Consider the following 25,111-nt stretch of genomic DNA (forward strand, 5'->3'; position numbering starts at 1 on the left):
CCTCCGCTCACGCCAGGGAGGCTCCGCCCCTCGCGCTCGTCGCCAGCGTGCGGCTGCGTTCATTTGAATTTGGAGCCTCGTTACTCTACGCGGAATGTGAAGCGTGGAGTTTCCATTCGAATTTACTACGCGGCCTCGATGCGATTGGCTGGTTCGCGGACAGCGATGGGACGCGATTGGCCAGTCGTCCACGAGCCCCGTGCCCTGGTTGGCCTAAGACAGCGCGGAAGCGGGGAGTTAAAGAGTCTGTGCCTGTCGTGGGCTCTGGGTCTGGCCCCTCGGGAGCACCCTGGAGTCGCTATTGAGGGCTTTCTGCCCTGGGAAGCGTGGTTTCCTTTTTACACACACCAGTAGGTACGTTCTTTATAGTTCCTGGCCTTTCCTCCTGTTTGTAATAGGATAGCTCACTTTTCCCGGCTCCAGACCTGCCAGCCTGCTCGCCCCGGGGTCAGTGGGAGCAGCCAGGGGGTAGGTGCGGAAGAGAGGGGCGCCGGGAAAGGCTGATCGCCTAGGGGCTGGGGGTGACACCGGCATTGATGTCCTCCTCTGCCCTTGATCCAAGGAAGCCAGCTGCACTTCAGCCTTCCAAGAAGTAGATTCTTCTTTTTCTTTACTTGTATACCCCTCTACCTGGAAATAATGCAGTCTTTCCTTCTATCCTGTGTATCTTGACGAGAGGAGGATGTTTAAAGAAGGATAACTTCAAAGACCGTTAATCTCTTAATCCTAATCATTTTTTTTTTTAATCAGTCATACTTTTCTGGCGAGGTCTAATGTTCAAGAAGGGATCCGTGCACAAGCGTCCTTATCTTTTAAATTCTTGCTATTAAGAATTGTTTAATAATAACTGCAATTTAGTGGGATTTGCTGGGGTGTCGGAAGGATGTTGAAACTCTTTAGAGACTTTAGATGAGGAATAAAAAACTGTAAGTCCACTAGTCGAAAAGAATCTTGTGCCCGTTGGTAACATTTAGTTGCCTCGAAGGTGTATCTGAGCTCTAATTTGGACGATGGCCACTTAACTTGTGTGAGCTTGTTAATTCTTCCGCAAAGTGAGATTTTATCTCACTAGCTTCCAGGGTTGTTTAGTGGATCGCTTGAGAAAATATAAGTGATGCTTTTTTGTGAACTGTACAAAATACCCAAGAGCATTAGGTTTTGAGTTCGTTCTTTTTATGAAACATGTGTTTCTTGAATACATTTTAGTTGTCAGAATTAACATCTACGGCGCTCTGTGGTTTTAGTACACATATTTCTGGTTTCGTTTTAGTTTTCTCTTTGTGCTATGGAAGATGTCAAAGAATCAAAGATGCAAATAACACCAGAAACTCCAGGAAGGATCACTGTTTTAAATCCTTTTGAAAGTCCTAGTGATTATTCTAATCTCCATGAGCAAACTGTCTCCAGTCCCTCTGTTTTTAAATCAACAAAATTACCGGTAAGTTATTTTTGACTTGTGTTTACAAATAACTTTAAATTTAAATATCCTTTCTTTACAAAGTAAGGGAGAAATATATCATGGAGTACGTATAGCTGGAATATGCTTTTTTCATTGCAGCATTCATTGTAATCTAGTGGTTGGGCTAAAAATAAGTTAGAAGATTTTTTTAGTTAGCATTTTTTTTTTTAATTCAGCAGAAAACATAGGATAGCTCCATGCCAGTGCAGGTGTAGTTAGATACTATGGGTAATGATGTATCTACTAATACCAGATTAGAGAAGAAGCTGTGTCATCTAATAGCTACTCTGTTCTCATTTATTTGGCAAACATTATTTGAAGGCTGCTATGGTGTCAGATGGAAACCCTGGTGGCAACTGGTTAAGAGCTGCAGTTGCTAACCAAAAGATCAGCAGTTCCAACCCACCAGGCGTTCTTTGGAAACTCTGTGGGGCAGTTCTGCTCTGTCTATAGGGTCGCTATGAGTCGGAATTGACTTGGCGGCAACGGGTTTGGTTTTCAGTTTATGTGTCAGATAGAGCTAGGCATAGGGGTTACACTGTGAGATAGTCAAGATCATTATACGGAAACTCTCAAGAAGCTTATACTGTAATGCAGGGGCCAGCAACTTTCTGTCAAGGATCAGACAGGAAATATTTTAGGCTTTGCACATTATCTGGTCACTTTGGCAACTACTCATCTCTGTCATGTAATGCAAAAACAGCTATAACCAAAAAACCAAACCCATTGCTGTCACGTTGATTCTGACTCACAGCAACCCTATAGGACAGAGTAGAGCTGCCCCAAAGGGTAACCCTTTAGTTAACAGCCAAACACTTAACCACTGTGCCACCAGGGCTCCAAAAACAGCCATAGACAATACAAATAAACGTGACTGAGTTCCAATAAAGCTTTACTTAATGGACATTGTAATTACAATGTTATGTAATATTCACGTGTCACGTCATTGTAATTTTCTTCTGGAGTTTTTTCAGTCCTTTGAGAATTTCAAAACTATTCTTAGCTTGTAGGCTCTACAAAAAGAATTCAACCCCTGCTCTAATAGACACAACTAAACTAGCAATTTTAAGATAGTGTGATACGTATTATGATTGACGGTTAAGTCCAAGGGTAATAGGGAAGAGAAAGTGCTCTTTAGGAGATTAGCAGAGGCTTTTTTTTTTTTCATCAGTTTAGCTTATTTTTATTGTTATTTGCTGCACTGGAGAAGTTCTTTTGAAGCCTGATCTTTTAACCTTAGTAAGTTGCTTAGTAAAACTACAAACTGGGTAACTGTTTACGCTCCCTTTTCTGTCATCCTGGACAATAAACAGATGTGTAGAAGAAGAAGGTGCGGCAGTATTACAGTTTATATTGAGTCTTTTCATTAATCTGACCCAGTGATATTTAATTGACCTTTTTTTTTTTTTTTTTTTTTGGCTCATTAGGTTTTACTTTTCTCTTAGTCTTAAATAATAAGATGTCTGCAACATTTTCCTCAAATCCAGAAACCATAGCATCTTGGGGCTTTAGGTCTGAATTGTAAAAAATATATTTCTAAATACGGATTGCAGTTTGGATAAGCTTTTGATTCAGCTGGGTAGTTGAATAAGAAATGGCAGCACTTGTTACCATTCATAATTATTTTCAGAATCAACCAGTTTATGAGCTTTTACAGCCACTTCTATGGTTAGAACTTTGCTTAATTTCTGTTTATTCTTGGTGATAGTAAAGACCCTTGATAACTCTAAGAAGTTTTTACTTTTACGTGGGTATGTTGCATCATTGATGAGTATTGTTGAATTTTTTCCCTTTTTGTGTCGTGATTTTTCTGTTTTTATATATAGGGATGCTATGAGTTGGAATCTACTCAACGTCAGTGGGTTTCGTTTGGTTTTGTATATAATTTTAAAAATTAACCAGATAGATTTTGATATTTCAAAAGAGTTATAGTCAAGTAAGTTGATTTAGTGTGATGATTACCATTTGCCTTTGAATTTAGTGGTAAAGTCAAATTTTAAGATAAGAACTTTAAAATATTTTGTATTATAGCTTTTCACATTGTTTTTGAAGGTGACATTGGTTAGCATTTTGATGAACTAGTTTAGTTTGCCTCTACTGATAAGCTTACTTTCTTTTGTTAAGACTCCAGGGAAATTTAGATGGTCTATTGATCAACTAGCTGTAATAAATCCTGTAGAAATAGACCCAGAGGACATTCATCGTCAAGCTTTATACTTAAGTCATTCTCGGTAAGTTTTTCTTCCCTGCACCAAAGTGTAATAACATTCTGTCAAGTGAAGAGAGATAGGAAATTCCAAAGGTTGAATATTTTTGTATCTAAAGATAACAGGGTGGAAAAATTTCAATTTGTTCCATTTAAATAAGGAGTTAGTCCAAAGAACTCTATCTGCAAAGATTCCCTTGATGAGAGTTCCACATCTGGGTGGGAGTCCTTTTCTTTTAGAGATAGCCTTCTTCTTGGGCTGCTTATGAAGTAACTCTGCCTCTTCAGCACTTGATAGAGGGCAAGGCGTTTTGAAATTCATACCTTTGTACATGATTACGGTTTCTGTCATTGACTTTTTAAAATTTTATTTTCCTTTTTAAGAGTGTTCTCTCTCTTTTTTTTTTTTTTTGCCATGTGTGCATAAAGCAAAATACTGTTTTGTTGCCATCTATAATTGGAGAAGCTGAAAGTCCCCTTACCAAGTTAAGACACATTGAATGGATGAGTGTTCACTAGCAATAAAGAAAACTTTTCTAGAAAATCATCCAACTTTAACATAGTACACCTACCAAAAAAAAAAAAATCCATTGTCATGGAGTTGATTCCAACTCATAGAAACCTTGTAGGATAGAGTAGAGCTACCCCATAGGGTTTCTAAGGCTGTAATCTTTCTCCCACAGAGCAGCTGGTGATTTGAACTGCTAACCTTTTGGTTAGCAGCTGAGCATTTAACCACTGACCACCAGAGCTCCTTATACTACACTTACCCATTGCTGCTGAGTCAATTCTAACTTATAATGACCCTATAGGACACAGTAGAACTGCCCTGTAGGATTTCCAGGGAGTGGCTGGTAGATTTGAACTGCCAGCTTTCTGGTTAGCAGCCAAGCTCTTAACCACTGGGCCTCCAGGGCTCCTTGGAATTACATTGCCTTCAATTCTTCGTAGTAACCAGAAAAAAAACCAAACCAAACCCACTACTATCAAGTTTATTCCGACTCATAGCAACCCTTTAGGAAAGAGTAGAACTGCCCCATAGGGTTTCCAAGGAGTGCCTGGTGGAGTTGAACTGCCGACCTTTTGGTTAGCATCTATAACTCATAGTAACCAGAGTAGCCTGAATTTATTTGTTGATGTATTGTGTAGGCTTCAAAGCACTAGTGTGCCTCAGACTTGTGCGGCTTAATGATGCCTAATATATTGAGAACATGTACTTCCTTGGGGGCACAGACCTAGTTTTTGATTCCACATGTCAGGTAGCAGTGTTTGTTTGATGGGACTCTTCTTGTTTATATCAGTTGAAGAGTCTTGATTTTTTTTTATATTCAAAAAAGTCAAATAGGTGCTATGACCAGCTTTTCAGTCTACACTAAGGGTGGACATGTTGGATGTGTTATCAATCCAACAGATAACCCTTTGCCCTTTGACTTTAGAATTTAATCACATGAAGATGTACACATGTTGAGATGTTCTTGTGAATACTTTTCTGACTTTCCTAGCCCTTCTTCTACCATTCACTTATAATTAATTAATGTCCATTGATAGTGTCATGGAAAGGGAATACAGTGGTGGTAGAGCATACATGGATTTTAACCTAAACTTGAATAGTATGTTTGAAAAAGAAGGTAAAAAAGACTTCTATAAGCAAATGAGTCACAGTTACTGATAGATTTTTTGTTTCACACAAACTGTTTTATTATTTTGCCTCAGCTGTTCAGTCTGTTTAACCATTGACAACTATTATAAAACAAATCTAGCAGTCAAGAGGCATTTGTTGATGACCAGGAGGCATTGTGAGGAACACTGAAGAAGTATAGGATATTATTCCTGCCCTAAGAGTCAACAATGCAGTTAGACCTAAGTTATGACACAAGCTTTTTATACCTGTTATTAAGTGATATATTATTAGCTGAGTAGGTTTATGAAAAGAATTTTGGTGTAGCTCACAGGATAGACTTGTCAGATAGGAAAGGAGAAAAGAGCAGGGCCTAATTTTAATTTATTAATGTAATTCAGTAAATGATTATGGCATCCATCAAGGTTAGTGAGTAGATTCTCTTAAAAGATGTTGATTTGTTCTTAGAAACAAGCAGTGGCTTCCTGTATCTCTTCTTATCAAATCAGAAATCCCTATTCTAGTGCTTCCCACCTTTTCCATGTCAGGGCACACATAGAAAATGATAGCTGTAAGGCATACCACTGTAAACAAATGAGTCTATCCACACAGGAGGGGTTGGGTGGTGAGGGTTGGGTTGCCCCAGTCCAAGGGATCAATACTCAGGGCACACCTGTAGTCTGTATGCATCATGCCAGTGTTCTGCCCTATATGACTTCTTAAAACCTTCCATGATCTGGCTCTGTAATATTTGGCCAAACTGATTTTGACTGCTTCCAACAATCACCTGAGTAATTCAGGTTCTTTAGGTCCCCCTGATGAAGCAGCAACAGGTTTCTAAATGAGGTGTAATGCTAGGTCAGAGCTTACTTACCGTATGCTGAGTTTGCTATGTACTGTCATTTCGACCATGGTAAAATGAAAAGAACTGAGTTGTTATCCCAAAATGGCTGCTGTTCAGGCTGAGATAACGTGGATTATCACTGTATTGTCTCATAATTCCCTTAGTTGAAAAATTTACTTGATGAATTTCTGAAACATGTACATCCTTATATTCATGGGAAAAATTTTTGAAAGAAAATGGTTTTCAGTTTTCATAAAAAAGTGTCTTACCAATTTATTGATGGAAAACAAATATTACTCTTTCTTGAAAGAGAATAAAGAAGTGGTCCTACAAGGCTAACTGCTTAGTCTTTGGCAAGTATATGCCTTGTGCTTTAGACCCAACATTTTATATTATATCTTATAACTGAGAATTTGTGTTGCTGTAATTGCATATTGCATCAAAGTGAAAAAAAATTTCATCTGGACAAAATTTTATAGTTGATATGTTGTTTTACTTCATAGTGATTATTTTTGTTTATTCAGAAACTGTAAGGATGATCGTTTTCTTCTATTTCATAGAAGACTTGGCCTTAATATTACTGCTATGATAAACTTGCTATAAATTGAAGAGAAAGAATTTGGCAGTTTTTAGATTTCTCTAGAAAGAAGTACTTAATTTGTGGTAATGAAAGTATAAAGTTTTTTTCAAATTTCTTTGTGTCATTAATAGTAAATTTAAATTATATCATTATAAGCCATTTAAAAGAAAATATTATTCTGTTCAAACCTGGAATGAAAAAGAATGGAATGCTGAATTTCACGATACTAAATTTACATTTACTGAATGTTATATGGTACCAGTTTTTTTAAAGTAAGCTTAGCATTTGTAAGTTTTCTACTCAGAAAAATTATTCCTCTGAAAGATTATTATTTTAAATGTTCAGTAAACTAAAGTAATGGCGTGGTTCTTTTTCTTCTTTATCTCTGTATAGAATAGATAAAGATGTGGAAGACAAAAGACAAAAAGCCATTGAAGAGGTAACTTAAAACTGTTACTGATCATTAAGCTAGTTCAAGTTCAGTTCTGCATGCATGTCACGTCTTGAGAAGACTTCCTTCAACTCCTTCACTGTGCCATCTCCTCACCAACCTGCCCCCAGCTAAATTCAGTGCCCCTCTGGGCTCCTATAAAACCAGTGTTTTCCAGCTAGTCCAGAACCTGTCATAATTACTGGTGTAATTGTTTTTTTCTCTTCTAGACTGAATTCTTTTTTTGGCCAATATTGTGCCTCATTCATCTTTTCTTTCTCAGCCTAGTACAGTTTGTCTTTCTTGTGTCTTCGGAATATTGATTAGCACAAACTTTCCTTTCAGGCTGGAGTTTATGTGGAGTAAGTTGAATATTTTTAGGCCATAAGCCTTTAGATTGTCATTAGTAATGGTTTTATCTTTTTTTGTTGTTGATACTTTGGATTTTTAAGACAGAATGTATTTCATGAAATAGAATGTCTTACCTCTAAATAGAAAAAGTATATCGCAATTTTTTTTTTAAATACAGATTATGAACTAAGTTTCCTACTTTTCGGTTTTTTTGTTTGTTTGCCAATCTCCTTCTTTTAGAGTATAAAGTTTATCTAGTTCTTTCCTCAGAAAGTGTTTAAGTCTGTGGCAATATTTCTTATTTTCCTCTCTGGCCCCCTCTATTTCTTAGGTATACTTGGCACTTCTGCACCCCAGAAGACTTCAGCTATGACATGTTCAGAGATCAGGTGTTGCCATGTTTCCTACTGTACTTATTTTTCTAGTGTAGGTGATGTCCTTTGGAATTCAGATATGGCGCATTTCTTAGAATACAGTTTCGTATACTTTACTCTTGCCAAACATTGTCTACTTAGTTTTGTCTAGTAACTTCAGAATTTTCACTCTGATCCAGTCACTTAATTCTTCCCCACTTGAATATTTTCAGACTCTTTCCCAACTCTTAGCATTTTGAAAAATACGTTTTTTTCTTTAGAATCCTCAACTTTAAAAGGAAGTTCAGAAGGCAAAACTTTATGAAAATTAAGCCATAGTGAAGATGAGGGTTAATGTAGAAGAAACAAATTAAGTTTTTTCACTTTAATTTTTATTTTTGAAAATAGCAGTAATAAATACTGCACATAATAAAAACAAAAATTCAAAGAGTAAAGGAAAGATATAAAACAAAAACAATAAGCCACTTTATTGCTGTATTGTTTCCTCTTTACTCTCTAAAGGTAACTAGTATGAAATTTCTTGTGTCCTTTTCAGATCAATTTTATGTATATAAAATTATACATCCTTTAAATGTTGTAGACAAATATGATCACCATTCTCATACTGTTTTGTACCTTGTTTTTTTCTTAATAATTTTTCTTAGGCATTTTTTGATAATTAGCATGTACGTTCTTGTAAAAGCAGCATAGTATTCCATTTTACGGATGTACCATAACCTAACCCAGGCTCTATTGATAGACTTTTAGGTTGTGTTTGTTTTTTTCTATCACAAATAATGCTGTGGTGAACATACTTGTATATACACCTTTGTGTACTTAAAGTGGACTTGTTAAGGTAGAAACTTTGTGAATTACCACTCTGGGTAGATTTTGTCATATGGCCTTCCCAAAGGCTATACTAATAATTTATACTTCTGGCTGTATATATGATACTGCGTTTTTCCTCATATCAGCAGTATTAAGTATTACTATACTTCTTAATTTTTGCTTATCTTTTTACTTTAGAAAAAATGATATCTCATTATTTGGCTTTGTATTTAATTTTGAGTGAACTTATGAATTATTTCATGTTTATGGGTCCTTTATGTTTCCATTTTTCCTGGAAATTGTCTGTATCATAATCTCTGTCCATTTTCCTTTCTTTAAAATCTTTTCTTATACATTCATAGATAGTCTAATTAAGAAAATTAGCTCTTTGTCACATGTGTAGCAGAATATAAAGAAAATGTTTGGACTTGCCCCCAAAACACAGAGAGGGAAGACAAATGTATTATATTAGGCTTCATTTTATTTGGAATGAAAGAGGAAAGAAATGTATAGGTAGTCCTGAGGTTACAAACGAGATCCATTACTAAGTCTCTTTTTAGGTGAATTTGTGGGTAAGCCCGAACAGGTATATATGGTTCTTATTGGCATCAATCAAATGTTTGTCTTAGTATATAGAATATATTTTACCTTTCTGTGCATATAAAGGAAACGCTGATAGCATAGTGGTTAAGTGCTACGGCTGCTAACCAGAAGGTCAGCAGTTCGAATCCACCAGGCGCTTCTTGGAAACCCTGTGGGGCAGTTCTACTCTGTCCTGTAGGGTTGCTATGAGTCAGAATTGACTTGATGACAGTGGGTTTGGTTTCTTTTTTTAAGCATATAAAACACTTATAAACACTTCAAAACCATGCAGTGTTTTCATGTTACAAAGTAGTTCGTGAGTATGTTATTACGACTCATTGTATTTAAATCAAATTTTTAATGTAATAGGCTTTATGGCAGTCTTTTCCTAAGTATGAGTTGTCTGTAAGTTGGGTGTTTGTAACCCGAGGACTGCCCGTGTCCAAATGCTCCATCTCCATTTATTCAGTGGTGTACTGATAAATATTTAACAACTGGCTCTCTGGTTGCGGAGTTGGGAGTCTGATTGCTGCTACCCATAGTGTGATTACTCCAGTTGATGCCAGTTTCAAGCTACTGATGTACATCACTGAATGGGAAGAGATGTGCAGTGGCACACTATTATGTGTGTTCGTTCTACCCTACAGATACAAAAGATGTAATTAATCCCAAGAGCATAGATATTGGTAAAATGTGGTAAAATAATTAGCAAGTGATGAGTTTTAAGTATTTATGGCCTTTATTTTTAATATAATTTATTTAATTGTAAGTTTACATAATTTTATTTTGATAACTGCTTTGTTTAACAACTGGTACACATAATTCCCAAATATTTAATAATCAGATCTTACCAGCCAATGCAAGCCAGCTTTATCTCACCATTCATAACGGCTTACTTGCATACCTTTATCTCCATTTGTTCCTTCCCTCTTCATTCTCCCTTTTCCAAAAAAAAAAAAAGAACAAAATTTGGAGGGAGAAATTAAAAATATATGCTCTATGTTTAATGCCTGTATCTTAACTTGCAAGATCCAAATTTAAGTGGTTGAAGTATTAAGACTTCTCTTTATATATACTTTAAATTCTTTGTATCTCACCTTTAGTCATTTTGTGCTTTTAAGTATAAAAATTTTAAGTATAACTATAAAATCAGTATATGACATGTTTGAAATGATTAAATGAAAATAACCACAGGTGCCTTTTAACTTTACATTTTGTGGGGAATTTATGCCTAATTCCATGACTTTGATTTTCCTAGTTTTTCACTAAAGATGTCATCGTACCCTCTCCTTGGACGGATCACGAAGGGAAACAGCTTTCAGAGTATCACTCCAGTAAATGTGAGTTACTACAAATCATTTTTAAAAGGCTTTTGAACCAGAAAGGTGACATTGGGGAGCCCATCCTAGAATGTAAGTGGAATTTGTGCGTTTGTCATTTAGACGGGCCCCTGCTGAAGCATAGACTTTGAACAATTTCTTTTAACTGATTTTCAACTCAACAGCAGCTCTTTAAAGCCTCTCGTAGAGCAAAGTATTCAAAACACCAGGATGCTTCGTTACTGAAGATCTGATTTTACCTCAGAATGTTTTTGAGATCTGCAGCTTTTTTGTCGCCTAATTATTTTTCCCATTTCACGCATTGTAATGATTTTAATGATACTTTAACAGTGTATCTATACTAAAGGTGCTGACTTTTTTTAAGCCTTATTATTTGAAAACAACACAAAGAACATGTAGAAAAAGATAGCTTTACGTGGACTTTGAATACAGTAAGGGCAAACATTACTACCCACTGAACACACAGCAGCATGCAGTGACGTTTCAGTTCATCTCCTTTGGTAAGCACTTGCTATCCTTCACAAATGGAATTTCTAGATAACAGAGGATTTAACTTCTTAAGGGTTAGGATTCAAAACTTTACAAAAATATACCGAATTCCTTTTTTGGTCATTCTATTCTAAATTTAACTTTTTCTTAATGACCATTAAGAGTTTCAGTTACAATGGTGGTTATAGTGGATCCACAGATGCAGAAATAGGTGGTGTTGAATATAGTGGTAAGTTATTAATGACTCTAGCAGTGATTTTTTAAGGTTAATTTGTTTTTTTTTCCTAAGGAAATTCTTAATTTGCTTTGTTTTTTGCTAACTTACTGGTTTCTCCTAAAGGTAGAGCAAAGGATGAATACTTAAATGACTTCTAAACCAAAAACTAAAGCCATTGTTGTCGATTCCGACTCATAGTGATCCTATAGGACAGAGTAGAACTGCCACATACAGTTTCCAAGGAGCAGCTGGTGGATTCCAGTGGGTTACCTTTTTGGTTAGCAGCTGAGTTTGTAACCACTGCGCCACCAGGGCTCCTTCCTGGTGGTTAAAGCCATCCACTGTAGTATTTCTACTCTAGCAGCACTAGATAACTAAGACAATAGTAATATGGATTGAACACTTTCTATGTGCTTTCAGTTATTCCTTACAATAGCTGCATATGAGGGAGGTGTTATTATTGGTCGTATATTATACGTGAGAAAACTTAGGTTTAGAAGCCTCTGTAGACCTTGCCCAGGATTACAGAGATGCTAAAAGTAGTGGCACCTGGGTTGAAAACCAGGCTCAGCCATTATAAACTAAAGGTAGAATGCTATATTGGATGGGGACCTGGGTTGTAAACCTAATGCTATCATAAACCAAAAAGGGTGACCTTATCAAGTTATTCAGTCTCTTTACACTTCAGTTTTCTGTTTGTAAAATAAAGGAGTTGAACTAGATGATTGTCTGTTAACATCCCTTACAGTTCTAAAATTCTGTGTTCAACATGACATTTTTTTAGACTTCAGTTTTTTCCCCCAATTTCTTTAATGTTGAATTTTTGAACAAATGGATCAACCTTATGTGATCTATAACAAAATTGGAGTTAGGAGAGATCAAGAAGATGGTAAAAATACAATAGATTTTAATAGGCTAATCAAGCCTATGGTGATACAGCGCAGTGGTTAATAGGGTGGGCTTCAGAGCTGTGCTGTCCAATACTGTATTGGGAAGGAAACAGTTCTCCATGGGTCTTGCATTTGTGCACATCTTACGAGGAGAGACACAGACAGGTTTTTTTTCCCAAACTGTCTGTTCAAGCTTGTTTGTATCATGAACATAGCAGGAGGTAAATTTGTTTGCTGTTCAGTCTAATAAAGTCTCTTAGAGCAGATTTGCTTGAAGCTCATAATAAAAGATTGAGATTTCCTAAACTTGGGGTTCCTTAGCTGTGACACAAACCCATTGCATGCACAGCATCTACTTAGGCTGTTCGATGTCACCTCCATCAGACTTGGGGGATAAGGGAAATGGTGTGAACATGAAGTTCATGCTGGGTGCTGTGTTGTGAATAATAAAGTCGTTTGTCTTTGACCCAGAAGCTACATATCTTCAGCCAGAGTCTGGAACTTTTGCATGTTAATGTATTACCTCTCAAACAGGGTAAAATCTCAGACTCTTCACAGTTCTTAACATGGTAGCATCTAACCACATGTGGCTGCTTAAATTTAAATAAATAAGATTAAAAATTTACTTTCACGGTCACACTTGCATTTCGAATGCTCAAGAGCCACATGTGGTTAGTAGTGACCTTATTGGACAGCACAGACATGGAACATGTCCATCATCTCAGAAAAAGCTTTGTTGGGCAACGCTGGAGCAGTGTCAGCAAATTTTATCTGTAAGGAACCAAATATTTATTATTCTAGGCTTTGTAGACCACACAGTCTCTGTTGCAACCACTCAACTGTGTCGTTACATGAAAGTAGCCATTGATGATGTATAAATGAAAATGTGGCTGTGTTCCAATAAAGCCAGCCAAATTTCGGGCATGGGCTATAGTTTGCCTGCTCTAGAGTAATGTTCTCTGGGTTTGAATCCTACCAATATAGCTTACTAGCTGTGTCACTTTAGGTAAGTTATTTAGCTTATTGTGTGCCCTGGTTTCATTATTTGTAAAAGGATGGTTGTTTTGAAGATTAAATGAGATAATACCTCTAAAATCATGTCCCTAGCACTTGGTAAGTGCTTAGTAGTATTTACCTAAAGAAATACTGACTTAGGGAGAAAAGTGGTTTTGTTTATATATGTTAGCTTGCATTATTAGCCTTTACTGTTACAATTTTTTATGTGCTAAGGTAGCATTGTAGATGATAAGACAAAACGTAAATTGTCAGAATACTGGACCAATGATTGATTATGTCAGGCACTGAGGCGTGTGCTTGATGGAAGCCATCAGTGTAGTGTGAACAAGCACACACTGTCATTCAGGTTCATTGCCTGGTAGAAATTGGAAATCATTCTTAAACAGACTCAGTTTCTTCAGCTTCATAAAATAATTTAAGGTATAGGCTGCTCCAGAATTAGCTGGAAAGTCATGAAATTTGTTGTAGTTTTGTACGTTATATGTAGTTGCTGTGTACTTTGTTTATACTGATACAGGGGATAACGCTGCTGTGTCGTTTTGGTTGAATCAGTTTCTTCGTTTGTGAAAATAAGATGAAAGTAGTCTAACGTCATAGAGTTGTTTTGATAACTGAATATGGTAATACACATTAAGCAGTTAGCACCGTGCCTGTAATAGTAAGCACTTAGTAAACATTAGCTATTATTAGCAGTGGTAGTATTTTGACTTTTATAAGGAAAGTCTAAACTTTTATGGACATCTGCAGACTTAAAACACTCCTTTTTTGTTTTGTGAGATAACCAGTAGTAGCCCTTCTGGCATAAAAGTATAGTCTTTTCTACTGTTTTCTTTTTATTTCCATCCTTTTTTTTTTTTTTTATAATATTTTAATGTGTTTTTGGTGAAAGTTTACTCATTAATTTTTTTGATAATATTTTAATGTGTTTTTGGTTCCCATTTGACAATTACTATACAAATTCTTCAGTGACATTAGTTTCATTTTCATAATGTGTCAGCATTCTCTTTAATTGCCTTCTGATTGTTCTGTTTCCAGTACTCTAGCTTCCTCGTCCCCTTATCTTCTCATCTTTGCTTTGGAATAACTGTTGACCTTTTAGTCTCCTATAGATGGTTTTTTAGTAGAGCATCGTACTTATGAATAATATATGTGTGCCACTCTGTTATTTTGCTAAAATGTGATCTCAGGATAGTTTTGGTTCAGGGATTAAGAGTATCTCAGGGCAATAGTCTCAGGCAGTCCTCTGGTCTCAACTGGTCTAATAAGTCTGGACTTTTGAAGAATTTGAGTTCTGTTCTGCATCTGTCTCCCCTTCTGTCAGGGTACATCTATCGTGGCCCTGATCAGAATGGTTGGTAGTGGTAGCTGAGGACCACCTAGTTCTTCTGGTCTCAGGGTAGATGAAGCTATGGCGCATGTATATTGTTAGCTCTGTAGACTAGTTTCTTCTCTGAGACTTTGTTTTCCTTCTTTTTCTTCTGCTCCTGATGAGGAAAGACCAATAGTTGTATCTTAGATGGTCGCTCACAAGCTTTTAAGATCCCAGAAGTTACTCACCTCACTAGGGTGCAGAGCATGAACTTTGTGAGCTGTATTACGCCAATTGGCTGAGTTGTCCCATGAGACTAAGGTCCTAAGCCTTCAAACCTAGAAAACCAATCTCACAAGGTGTTTAGTTAAGTCTGAGAAGTATCTAATTGTGTCTTCTATGAAAATACGGTGCTGCACGCATGTGTCTGTACTCGTACCTATAGCTACTTCTCTCTGTGCACACACGTATACACCTGTACCTACACTTATAACAGATGCCTGTTATCATGGATTGAATCGTTTCCCCCAAAAATATCTGTCAACTTGGCTAGGTCATGTTTCCCATTATCATATAATTGTCTACTATTTTGTCATCTGATGTTATTTCCCTATGTCTTGTAAATGCCATCACTGGGATGTACTGAGATGGATTAGTGGCAGTTATATTGATGAGATTTACAAGATTAAATAGTGTCTTGAGCCAATCTCTTTTGAGATATAAAAGAGATACTCAATCAGAGAGACATGGGGACCTCATACCACCAAAAAAGCAGTGCCGAGAGCAGAGCACATCCTTTGGACCTGAGATTCCTGCACGGAGATGCTCCCAGACCAAGTGAAGATTGACGAGAAGGACCTTCCTCCAGAACGTACAGAGAAAGAAAGCCTTCCCCTGGAGCTGACGCCCTGAATTTGGACTTGTAGCCTTCTAGACAGTGAGAGAATAAATTTCTCTTTGTTAAAGCCATTCACTTGTGGTATTTCTGTTATAGCAGCACTAGATGACCAAGACACCTATATACACATATATATGTAACCATACACACTTTTTTTTCTTTTTTTGGTCTTTGTTGATGCTTTTGCCAAATTATATATGTCATGTTGTTTAGTACAATCATCCCTTTCTCTTGAGAGCTTCTTAGTGTTATTTACATTTTAAAGGCACCAGAGTGAGGACTACATCTGGGTTTGTAGCTGTTACGCAAAACTGAGGATTTTAGAAGACTGGCCTCTGGAAAACAAAATTTTTTTAAGTTAATTTTTATCGTGCTTTAAGTGAAAGTTTACAAATCAAGTCAGTCTCTCATACAAAAATTTATATACACCTTGCTATATACTCCTAGTCATTCTCCCCCCAATGAGATAGCACACTCCTTCTTTCCACTCTCTATTTTCATGTCCATTCGGCCAGCTTCAGACCCCCTCTGTCCTCTCATCTCCTATCCAGACAGGAGCTGCCCACATAGTCTCATGTGTCTACCAGATCCAAGAAGTTCATTCCTCACCAATATCATTTCCTGTCCCATAGTCCAGTCCAGTCCCTATCTAAAGAGTAGGCTTTTGGAATGGTTCCTATCTTGGGCTAACAGAAGGTCTGGGGACATGACCTGGGGTCCTTCTAGTCTCAGTCAGACCATTAAGTCTAGTCTTTTTACGAGAATTGGAGGTCTGCATCCCACTGCTCTCCTGCTCCCTCAGGGATTCGCTGTTGTGTTCCCTGTCAGGGCAGTCATTGGATGTAGCCGGGCACCATCGAGTTCTTCTGGTCTCAGGCTGATGTAATCTCTCATTTAGGTGGCCCTTTCTGTCTCTTGGGCTCATAATTACCTCGTATCTTTGGTGTTTTTCGTTCTCCTTTGCTTCAGGTGGGTTGAGACCAATTGATGCATCTTAGATGGCCACGTACTAGCGTTTAAGACCCCAGATGCCACTCTCCAAAGTGGGATGTAGAATGTGGAAAACACAACTTTTAATGTATAAGTTTATTTGACAGCTAAACTTGTTTTCAGATGATAAGATAGCGACCCTACAGGGCAGAACAGAACTGCCCCGTAGAGTTTCCAAGGAGCACCTGGTAGATTCGAACTGCCCACCTTTTGGTTAGCAGCTGTAGCTCCTAACCACTGAGCCACGAGGGTTTCCTCTAGTGCATTGGTTGATGCTAAATGACCCTGAGTATTTATACTCACTAAATTGTGTATATGTAAACTTTAATTCAGATTTAAGAGTAGTAGTTAGAATTTCCTTGGTTCGCATACTAAGAAAAAATTAAAATAGGATGTTATAGGATCGACTCGACGGCACTGGGTTTTTAATATTAGATCTTAAACTGAACTTAAAGTTTCAAACTAAAGCTTATTTTTTCCTACTAATTTCTTAAACAATTTTGCATTTTGAGAAACTGAAAACAAAAAAAATACAGAAAAGAGAACAATCTAGGTCTGTGTGGCCACCATCCAGAGATAACAATTGACAAAGAAAATATGAAAAAATTGAATAAAAGAAATAAAAGCATCACAGATAAATTGTCATTCCCCATTGTACTCCTTCCATTCCTTTCACCTGTTTCCCTGCTGTAAAGCAAATACTTGATAAATTTGGTTTTCATTCCAATCCATACATATTTATGGATTCACATAAGATATATAGACTTTAAAAAGTGACAGAGTAGCAGGGGCAGGGATCTGGGGACTGTGGTTTCAGGGGATATCTAGGTCAATTGGCATAACAAGGTGTTTTAAGAAAACGTTCTGTATCCCACTTTGGTGAGTGGCCTCTGGGGTCTTAAACGCTAGCAAGTGGCCATCTAAGATACATCAATTGGTCTCAACCCACAGAGCAAAGGAGAATGAAGCATACCAAAGACACAAGGAAAATATGAGCCCAAGAGACAGAAAGGGCCTCATAAACCAGAGACTCTATCAGCCTGAGACCAGAAGAACTAGATAGTGCCCAGCTACCACCAATGACTGTGCTGACAGGGAACACAACAGAGTCCCTGATGGAGCAGGAGAAAAGTGGGCAGACATCAAATTTTCATTTAAAAAAAAAAAGACTTAATGGTCTGACTGAGACTGGAGGGACCCCAGAGGTCACAGCCCCCAGACTCTCTGTTCGTCCAAAGCTAAAAGCCAAATCTTCAGAGATTAGACTGGACTATAAGACATAAAATCATACTGGTGAGGAGTGTGCTTCTTAGCTCAGGTGGACACATGAGACTACGTGGACAGCTTCTGTCTGGAAGCAAGGTGCGAAGGCAGAGGGGACAGGAGCTGGTTGAATGGACATGGGAAGTACAGGGTGGAGAGGAGAAATGTGCTATCGCACTGTAGGGAGAGAAACTAGGGTCACATAACAATGTGTGTTTAAGTTTTTGTATGAGAAACTGACTTGAATTATAAACTTTCACTTAAAAAAAAGTATTGTTTTGTGTGCTGTATATATATATGTATATAATACAGTACAAAGTTCTACAAAAAAGTGAAACAGGGTAAAAGGTTAAAAGGAATAGAGAGCAAGTGACTGGGTGGTGAAATGCAGTGAGTAAGGAGGAAAGATAAAAGGAGAGGTTGCAGAGGTAGACAGAGGCCAGGGCACTTAGACCTTGCTGGCCTTAGCATGGAGTTAGAACTCCTGGGGAGGGAAGGAACCTGGCCCGTTCAGTGAAGGCCAGTAGGGCCAGAACACAGAAAACGGCTAGAAGAATGGTATGAGCCAATGACATGTGAATGAATAACAACTCTAGAGGAGCAAAGCCAGTGAAGCGTGTGTGTGCGTGTGTGTGTCTGTGTCTGTGTGTCTCTCTGTGTGTCTGTGTGTTGAGAGAGAGAGATTTATCTCAAGGAAGTGGCTCACAGCTCACGCTGTTAGGCTTCTCCTGGTTCACGTAGTCTCAGAGGCTTACAAGCCCAAAACAGGCAGGTCAGACAAGAGGCTGCTAGTTGGTATCCCAAGAGCCAGAGAGCTGTAGGATCCAGAGAGGGCAAGCTTTGCCAGAACTGCCATATATATTGGATACAGGCAACACCCCCAAGTCCCCTTTCAGCTAATTGGCTGCTCACATCAGATCCCAAAATGGAGGATGATTATGTAATATCTGCCAAACTACTGAGAATCATGGCCTAGCCAAGTTGACACATAACCTTAACTATCATAACTACCATGTTTATTATGTGCCAGGTGTACTATTCTAGGTATATGCATCAACTCATGTAATCTTCACAGCTACCTTGTGAAGATACTGTACTATTAATACTCTTATTTCTAGATGAGAAAACCAAGGTATAAGACTTAAGTAACTTACCCAAGATCATGGAAACCCTGGTGGTATAGTGGTTAAGTGCTATGGCTGCTAACCAAAGGGTCGGCAGTTCAAATCCACCTGGCGCTCCTTGGAAACTCTATGAGGTGGTTCTACTCTGTCCTATAGGGTAGCTATGAGTCGGAATCGACTCGATGGCACTGGGTTTTTGGGTTTACCCGAGATCATAAAGTTGGTTAATAATAGACAGTCTGGCTCTAGAACTCACACTCAGTTAATCTTTGTGCCTTGCTATCATTTTGAGTTGAATGCTTATTTATTAGTTATTTATTCAGTAATAAGAATGCTGAAGGTTGTTAATTTTTCTCCAGGGTACAACTTGGGCTATAGTCCAAGGGTTTTGATATATATTATTACTAGTGATATTACTTTCTAAATTATGTGTAACTGTAGTTTCGATTTCCTCTTTGACACAGAATTATTTAATAGCAAATTTGACTAAATTTTTGTTAATTCTTGTCTTATTAGTTGCTTTGCGGCCTATACAACTTGTCCTCATTGGAATTTATTGAGGTCTCCTTTTGGGACCAAATATTTGATCAATTTTTGTAAAGATCCCATGGACATTCAAAATAAAACTTATACTGTGTTTTGGTGTTGTTGTATGCTGTCAAGTTGATTCCAACTCCTAGCAATCCTATAGGTCAGTGTAGAACTGCCCGCATGGTGTTTCCTGCACTATAATCGTTACAGAAGCAGACTGCCACGCCTTTCTTCCTTGGAGTGCCTGGTGGGTTCAAATCATCGACTTCAGTTAGGGGGCTGAGTGCTTTACCCACTGCACCACCAGATTCTATACCACATTTACAGGGCACAAAGTTCCATTACATTTAGTTAATCAAGCATATTGATTTTATTGTTTAAACTTTTTGCTTTTGAAGCCTACTGGGCTGTAGTAGTTATTTTCATTTTATAGATGAGACAACTGAGGCACAGAGGTTAAATAAGTTGTCCAGTTGCTGGCGTTTGAACTCTAGCTGTCTGGCTCCAAAGTTGTTGCTCTTGGCTTACATAGCTTGAAGGCATACTGTTGCCAGATTCTTTCTAGACACTTTACATGATTTTTTTATTTCATCTCACAACCATCCCATGAGGTCACAGCAACTTCTTGCGGTATATGCTACTATTTCCCTCATTATACAGATGAAGAAACTTGGCCCAGGTCACACGACCAAGATGGCAGAGCCAGCCAGTCAGCCTGTTGCCGCAACCTACACACTTCACAGTGTATAACTTTACCCAACTTACACTCTGACGAGAAATGGTTTTTCTTTGCCTTCTTTTGTCTTGATTGATTGGTTCCTGATGACATCACTCCCCACTCTTTTTTCACATCCCATAGGCAGCATTCTGATGGGTTTATGGGTAATTTTAGGTGTTCTTGTAAAATATGTATATTTACATGTATATGTATTTTTAATTTATATAAATGATATTGTCTTATTCTATTTCTTATGTTTTTATTCAGCACTCCAGCTTTAATGTTCATCCAGGTTTCTCTGTGGACATCTAATCTGCAGCTTCTAATTTACTCTCTACGTTTCGCTTCTGTTCTCTCAGTGATATGCCTTCAGCTCCCTGCCATTATTCAGTGAACATCCTCAAGTGTTTTAATCTATGGTCGTGTGTGAAAATTTCTTTGGGATATATATATGTAGGCAGAGAATTTCTGAGTTATAGGATATGCGTTTACCTGATTTGACTCTGCAGAGCCAGATGCTCTCCAGAAAGGCTGCAGCTGTCTACACGGCAACCAGTAGTGCCGAGGGCTCCTATGTCCTGCCATGCCTGCCAACACTTGGCAGTATCCAGCTTTCAAATTTTTGCCTTTCTGATAGATTGTATGACATTTTAAATAACTGTTCTAATGTTCTGTTCTTCATATACTAACGGCCTTCAGATTTTCCTCTCTTGTAAATTGCCTATTTCTAATCCATTGGTCTCTGTTGGAGTTGCTGTCTCCGCCCCCTCCATTAATTTTTAAGATACCTTGTGTATTACTGTAACATTGGTTTTAAACATTTCAAATACTATCTCGCATTCTTTCATATGCTTGTTATGTTTGTTCTTGATGTACTTGGTTGCATAGAAATTCTTATTTTGGTATAATCAAATCCATCAATTTTTTTTTTCTCTCATATGGTTGTGGTCTTAAGCTTGTTTTAGAAGTCCTTCTAGAGTGAAACAACTGAGGAAACAAGATGGAGTTGAAAAGTGTTGTGATAATGTTGCTGTGCTTGTGAAGTACCCTAAGGAGGCCACCGTAGGCATGGTAGAAGATAAAATTTAAGCTGAGTCTTGAGTTAGCCAGACTTGGGAGATGCAGTAGAAAAGGCAAGATGAAAGTATGTGAGAAATATCAGGTGGTAAGAGAGAACCTGGTATTTTCAGGGTACTCAAATAATGTTTAGCTGGAGAGAAGCCATGCTAGAGAAGTTGGCAAGGTTTGAAGGCCCTCATAAGCCTAAGGTCTTTGAACTTCATCCTAAAGACCAAGGATATTACAGGATTTTAGGCAGTGGAATTCTGTAAATATTTGTCTTATAGAAGGTCATGTTGCCTGCAGCAAAGAAGGCCTCTGAATCCAGGATTGTATTTTTTACTTTGTTTTTTTACCCAGTCTGATAGTCTTAAATAAGCAGCGTTAACTCATTTACGTGCTCAATCTTTCACCTGTTTATTTATTTACTATTTTGAACTGTTCATTTCCTGGCCTTTGTTCTGTCATCTTAGTTTAAGCTTTTTATGGGTTTTCTTTTTTTTTCTTTTTTTTTTTTGGTCTCCTTGTTTTATCACTTTTTCCTCCCCTTAATTTTGCTTTAATTAGCCATTTTCATTGTTTTAGTTTTTATCAGTGGTAATTTTCAAGTTATGAAGCTTAACGTTAGGTTGTTAAAAAAAATTGTAGCCGTATATCTGTTAGTATAAAGAGCAAAACAATAACTTTTTACTACTCCTGTTGAGGAAGAAGATAAACATGGTTTTATTGAGTTTTAGGTTTTATGAAAATAATCTGGCACAGTTTATCTAAATCTAGTTTGGAAAAACATTAGATCGTAGAGGACATATATCCTTAATGTTTGAGGATAGTGAGGATAGGAAGCTAAAAATGCATCCTTAACCTTTTTTTTCCTTTCATTGCTGTTGTTGAGAATATACATAGCAAAACATATACCAATTCAGCAGCGTCTACATGTACAATTCGATGACATTGCTTACATTCTTTGAGTTGTGTAACCATTCTCACCCTCCTTTTCTGAGCACCCTTAACCGTTTTCAGTTGACACAATGGAGAGCAACCATGCTTTCCACAGAAAGTGTTATTTGATGCCTCCTTATTTGCTATGCGACCCTGGTGGCACAGTGGTTAAGAGCTCAGGCTGCTGACCAAAAGGCCAGTAGTTCCAATATACCAGCTACTCCTTGGAAACCCTATGGGGCAGTTCTGCTCTGTCCTTTAGGGTCACCGTGAGTCGGAATCAACTTGACGGCAACGAGTTTGGTACTTGCTATGGTAAGGAGCTGTGGTGGCACAGTGCTTAAGCACTCTGCTGCTAACCGAAAGATCAGTGGTTCAAACCTGCCAGCTGCCCCATGGGAGAAAGATGCGTCAGCCTACTTCTGTAAAAATTTGCAATCTTGGAAACCCTGTGGGGCAGTTCTAATCTGTGCTATAGGGTCACTATGCGTCAGAACTGACTTGACAGCAATGACTTTGGGTTTTTGGTTTTTTTTGCTATGGTAGCCCTTCTAGTTTTATCCTTATGCCCTTTCAAAGGTTAAACAAAAAGAAGCTAATGGAAACATGCCAAAATATATACTGATACATGTAGACATTTATTTTTTAAATATTGTAAAATGGAAGTTTTCACCTTATTTTTTACCCTTGAAAAAGTAATCCTAAAGTAAGTGAAGAATAAGACTTTTCATTTAAAATGTTTTCCAGGTATAAATATAAATAGTGAATCTCCAGTTGGAGGAAAGTTGACCATTCATTCTGAGAAAAGCAATGGTGGGTATGAACACAATCTGAAAAGATAGATGTACCATATTAAGCTACGTTTGGTTTTAAAATCAGTTCGTGTGGTAATACTTAACTGGAACTGCAATTGTTTACTTTGTATGAATAAGTTGTATAACTCTATTTTATGAGAGTTGCTTTTTAAAAACAAATATATTGGAATAGATACATCCAGCCATGCTCTAAAAATAGCAAGAGTATGTTGTTTTTTTGTTCAAAGCCTGTGAATTGATTTCTGCCTCGAAGGCATTCCTTAGAAAATTATTAATATTGAGAAGCCTATTCCCAAATGTAGACTGGTTTCCTTTTTGATTCCATCACCATAGCCAGGAGATAACCATTACCATTACCATCACCATTACCAGGTTTACATCAGTGTGCTTGAAGGTATGGGAAACTGCGTGTAGGAAGGTGGCATGGTCTGTAATAGAATGTGGAGATGAGATAATGGTTTGGCTGGAATATCCTGGGGAGGTGGTAGGTTGTGAAGGACATGCTAAAGTGCATGTAATATGCTTTCATTGATTTATCCATGTTTGTATTTGTTTGTTTGCTTTTAGCTGCTTGTCAGACATTGCTGTCTCTTCCTGTGGATTTTAACTTAGAAAATGTATTAGGTAAATATTGTATTTGTTTGAACGCTTAATAACTAAAATAGAAGGCTTTGTTTTGCTGGCTATTTGTAAATGGGAATCCCTCTTTCTAAAGAACTGGGGAAAATGTCTTCTTTCACTTGGCCTGAATTTGCTTTCTGTTGTAAGGAACTTTACTGTTGACCCAAACTGTTCGTGGGACACGTTTTATTGGTATTACCTATACTAATAATGAAGCATTCAAAAAAGAAGGAATGGTTTTAAGATTGAAAACATCACGCATGCAGTTAAACTTTGCCATTTAAAAAAAATTCAAACATGTAATACGTGCTGGTTTTTAAGAAAAATCGGATTAACATAGAAGTATAATTGCTTTTCACAACGCTTAGCTTTACCTTTAATTTGTTAACATTTAATATAGGTGCCTATTTTAGAGCTGATGAATTTGCTGATCAGTCTCCTGGAAACCTCAGTTCTTCATCTCTCAGAAGAAAGCTGTTTTTAGATGGGAACGGAAGTATCTCTGATTCCTTATCTCCAGCTTCTCCCAGTAGTCCTCATAATGGTGCTCAGGCCTCACTTGAGGTCTTTTATTCAATAGATTTATCTCCTGTGCAGTGTAAGAGCCCTGTGCAGACACCAAGCTCGGTAAGACATGTTCTGGAAGTGGCGTGTTCTAGAAGTTTGCTGTAGATATACTTGGCTGTAGGTGGTCATATTGCACGTAAGAGGAATAGAGTTGTCTTTTGGGTTTTATATTTCATGAGAATTAACCTAGTTCCCATATTGTCATTATGGTCATTAATTTTTTGGTCAGACTCTCCTGTTTTGTATTTAAAGAGATATGGGATGACCAAATGTGTCATTATTTGCTGAATGATGCAAGATTCTTAGAGTAACACAACTGGATTGGCATTAATGTCTGATGAAGTAAATAATTATTTTAAAAATTTTCATAAACAGCTGCTTAGTATAAAATTTAATGGTTTATTTGAACATACTGCATTTATGTATTGACTAACATATTCTATTTCAAAATTTTAATAAGTCTTCTTAGCTGTCCTTGTTATAAGATGCCTTTTGATGGTTCTTTTCAACGATTGCTAGTTTATAAATGTATGTTGAAGGTGTAGATAAATAGCATGCAATAAAACAGAGTAAAGGAAGTGAACTATATGATGTCATATACAAATGTATATATCTGTATGTTTGTTTTGTTTTGTTTTTTCATCATAGGGGCAGTTTTCTTCTAGCCCGATTCAGGATAATGTAAAAAAATACAGTTTGGGAAGCATAGCCAGTCATTCGCCTATTTCTTCACCCACTTTGTCACCAATTGCATTTCAAATAAGAAAGGCACCACTCTCAGGTAGTCTCATAATAAAATATGTAATTTAAATTGTGATATCATCAGTATTTGTTAATAAAGAGACACTTTCTAAGCTTGTTTTTACTATCGATCTCTAAATGACGACTAAATTTCTAAAATTTAGAAATGCTGATTTTTTTTACAAAAGGAACAACCTCTCTACCAAGTCTGGGATTCTCAGCCAAGTTCTACTCTAGTGTTAAATAAGTAAAATTACTTTGATTGGCAGTATTTATACCAAGCACTCTTATAAAGGGACACAAAGAAATATGACAATTTTAGAGACAAGTTG

General features: G+C 37.3%; 1 protein-coding gene across 4 annotated transcripts in view; it reads left to right on the top strand.

Annotated features, from left to right (window-relative positions):
• The first annotated feature begins 10 nt into the window (after window positions 1-10).
• Window positions 11-25,111, top strand: part of BORA (BORA aurora kinase A activator) — a 37,300-nt gene continuing 12,199 nt past the window's right edge. The window contains exons 1-9 of one of the 4 annotated variants that reach the window (XM_049853429.1): window positions 11-354; window positions 1,271-1,438; window positions 3,584-3,690; window positions 7,101-7,146; window positions 10,510-10,591; window positions 22,783-22,848; window positions 23,418-23,474; window positions 23,872-24,098; window positions 24,687-24,819. In XM_049853429.1, the coding sequence (XP_049709386.1) occupies window positions 1,286-1,438; window positions 3,584-3,690; window positions 7,101-7,146; window positions 10,510-10,591; window positions 22,783-22,848; window positions 23,418-23,474; window positions 23,872-24,098; window positions 24,687-24,819 (871 nt within the window). In that variant the 5' untranslated portion in view covers window positions 11-354; window positions 1,271-1,285. Of the gene's footprint in view, window positions 355-1,270; window positions 1,439-3,583; window positions 3,691-7,100; window positions 7,147-10,509; window positions 10,592-22,782; window positions 22,849-23,417; window positions 23,475-23,871; window positions 24,099-24,686; window positions 24,820-25,111 lie in introns of those variants that run through there. The other 3 variants (XM_049853430.1, XM_049853431.1, XM_049853432.1) reach the window with 3 other exon arrangements.

Source organism: Elephas maximus, chromosome 14 (genome assembly GCF_024166365.1).
Source record: "Elephas maximus indicus isolate mEleMax1 chromosome 14, mEleMax1 primary haplotype, whole genome shotgun sequence".
Lineage (NCBI taxonomy): Eukaryota > Metazoa > Chordata > Mammalia > Proboscidea > Elephantidae > Elephas > Elephas maximus.